Below are 1,149 nucleotides of genomic sequence, written 5' to 3'. Positions count from 1 at the left end.
CCTGAGCTCTCTGCTGTGGTTTGAACCGGGCCGCTCGGTCCTACACCAGTGTGAAAGTCCTGCTCAGGTTCCTCGGAGGTCCCTACTTTCTTTAAATGAACGACAGCTGATGGCTTTAGCTCTCTGCTGTCTCTTACTCTCCCCTGTGCCTCAGGTTAATGCGACCTTTGTGTCAGGGGGTGTTTTCCAACTGAGAGAGCAAGAGGCAAAGTTTGCCAGACGAGGTGGATGAAGAAGAGAACAGTGTCAGAGACTGAACTCACCCCTAGCCCACTGGAAACCCTCCTGTCCTTTCTACCTCAACTCCCCCACACAGTACGGAGAAATCTGGTTCTTTTCCATTTCAAATTGCAGATCCTGATCCTCATCCACAAAGCAGCCCACAGCTGTCATTTTCCTAACCCGCTGCTCTCAGGGCATCTTCATGTCCTACCAGTCCTTCTCTGGTCTGATAGTTTGCACAGGAGGGAACAAAAGGGTAGCGGGACTCCCTGTTTAGTCATTTCATGCTGTCTGACCACCAGCAGAAATAGGAACAGATCCTTAGTTACTCTGAGTCATTAAACATCTTTCAGTCAGTTTTTCAGGAGAGCGCTTCCTATCCCTGAGATTCCTGGTCAAATTTCACCTGTCAGATTTCACCGCCAGATGAGTTTTTTCAGATAGATTAATTTTCTATTCTCCTGCCATGATTATAGAATATTGCTATTGTCATAGCATTTATAGATCATAGTTAGGTCAAGCCCAATAGAGTCAGATGCAATATAATGATGATCACTGGGGTTTTGTATCTTGAGATAAAGAACAAGGTAGCCTGAAAGGTAACTAAGCAGCTTTACAGAGATTTTATGAGTCTAAAAGTTTTTAGGATGCATTGTTTATATCTGCTTGTTAATTTCAGAGTAAGAAATTGCACAAATCAATGCACCTTTACAGTACCCTCAGTTACTACACAGTTAGACAAACACTGGCTCTGGCAAAGCAAAATGGCTGGAGTTATCTTTTTTATACTCTCGAAAATATTTAGCTCTGCTCACACAACATCTGAGACCTTGATTAAGCATAGACTATATATAGCTGTTGGACAGAGAAACAAGGCAAAGTTTGCAGAGCTGTCCAAGGACTTCTCTAAATAGTAAATATCCTTCC

General features: G+C 43.3%; 1 protein-coding gene across 1 annotated transcript in view; it reads right to left on the bottom strand.

Annotated features, from left to right (window-relative positions):
- The window catches only part of TFCP2L1 (transcription factor CP2 like 1), a 31,456-nt gene extending 31,063 nt beyond the window's left edge, over nt 1-393 (bottom strand). Inside the window, exon 1 of the mRNA XM_005416036.3 lies at nt 299-393. Coding sequence (XP_005416093.1) covers nt 299-393 — 95 coding nt within the window. The remainder of the gene's footprint in view (nt 1-298) is intronic.
- Between the last annotated feature and the right edge of the window lie 756 nt (nt 394-1,149).

This window comes from Geospiza fortis, unplaced genomic scaffold, assembly GCF_000277835.1.
Source record: "Geospiza fortis unplaced genomic scaffold, GeoFor_1.0 scaffold112, whole genome shotgun sequence".
NCBI classification, from domain to species: Eukaryota; Metazoa; Chordata; class Aves; order Passeriformes; family Thraupidae; genus Geospiza; species Geospiza fortis.
Note: the sequence above shows the minus strand (reverse complement) of the source record. Positions and strands in the feature narration are given on the sequence as shown.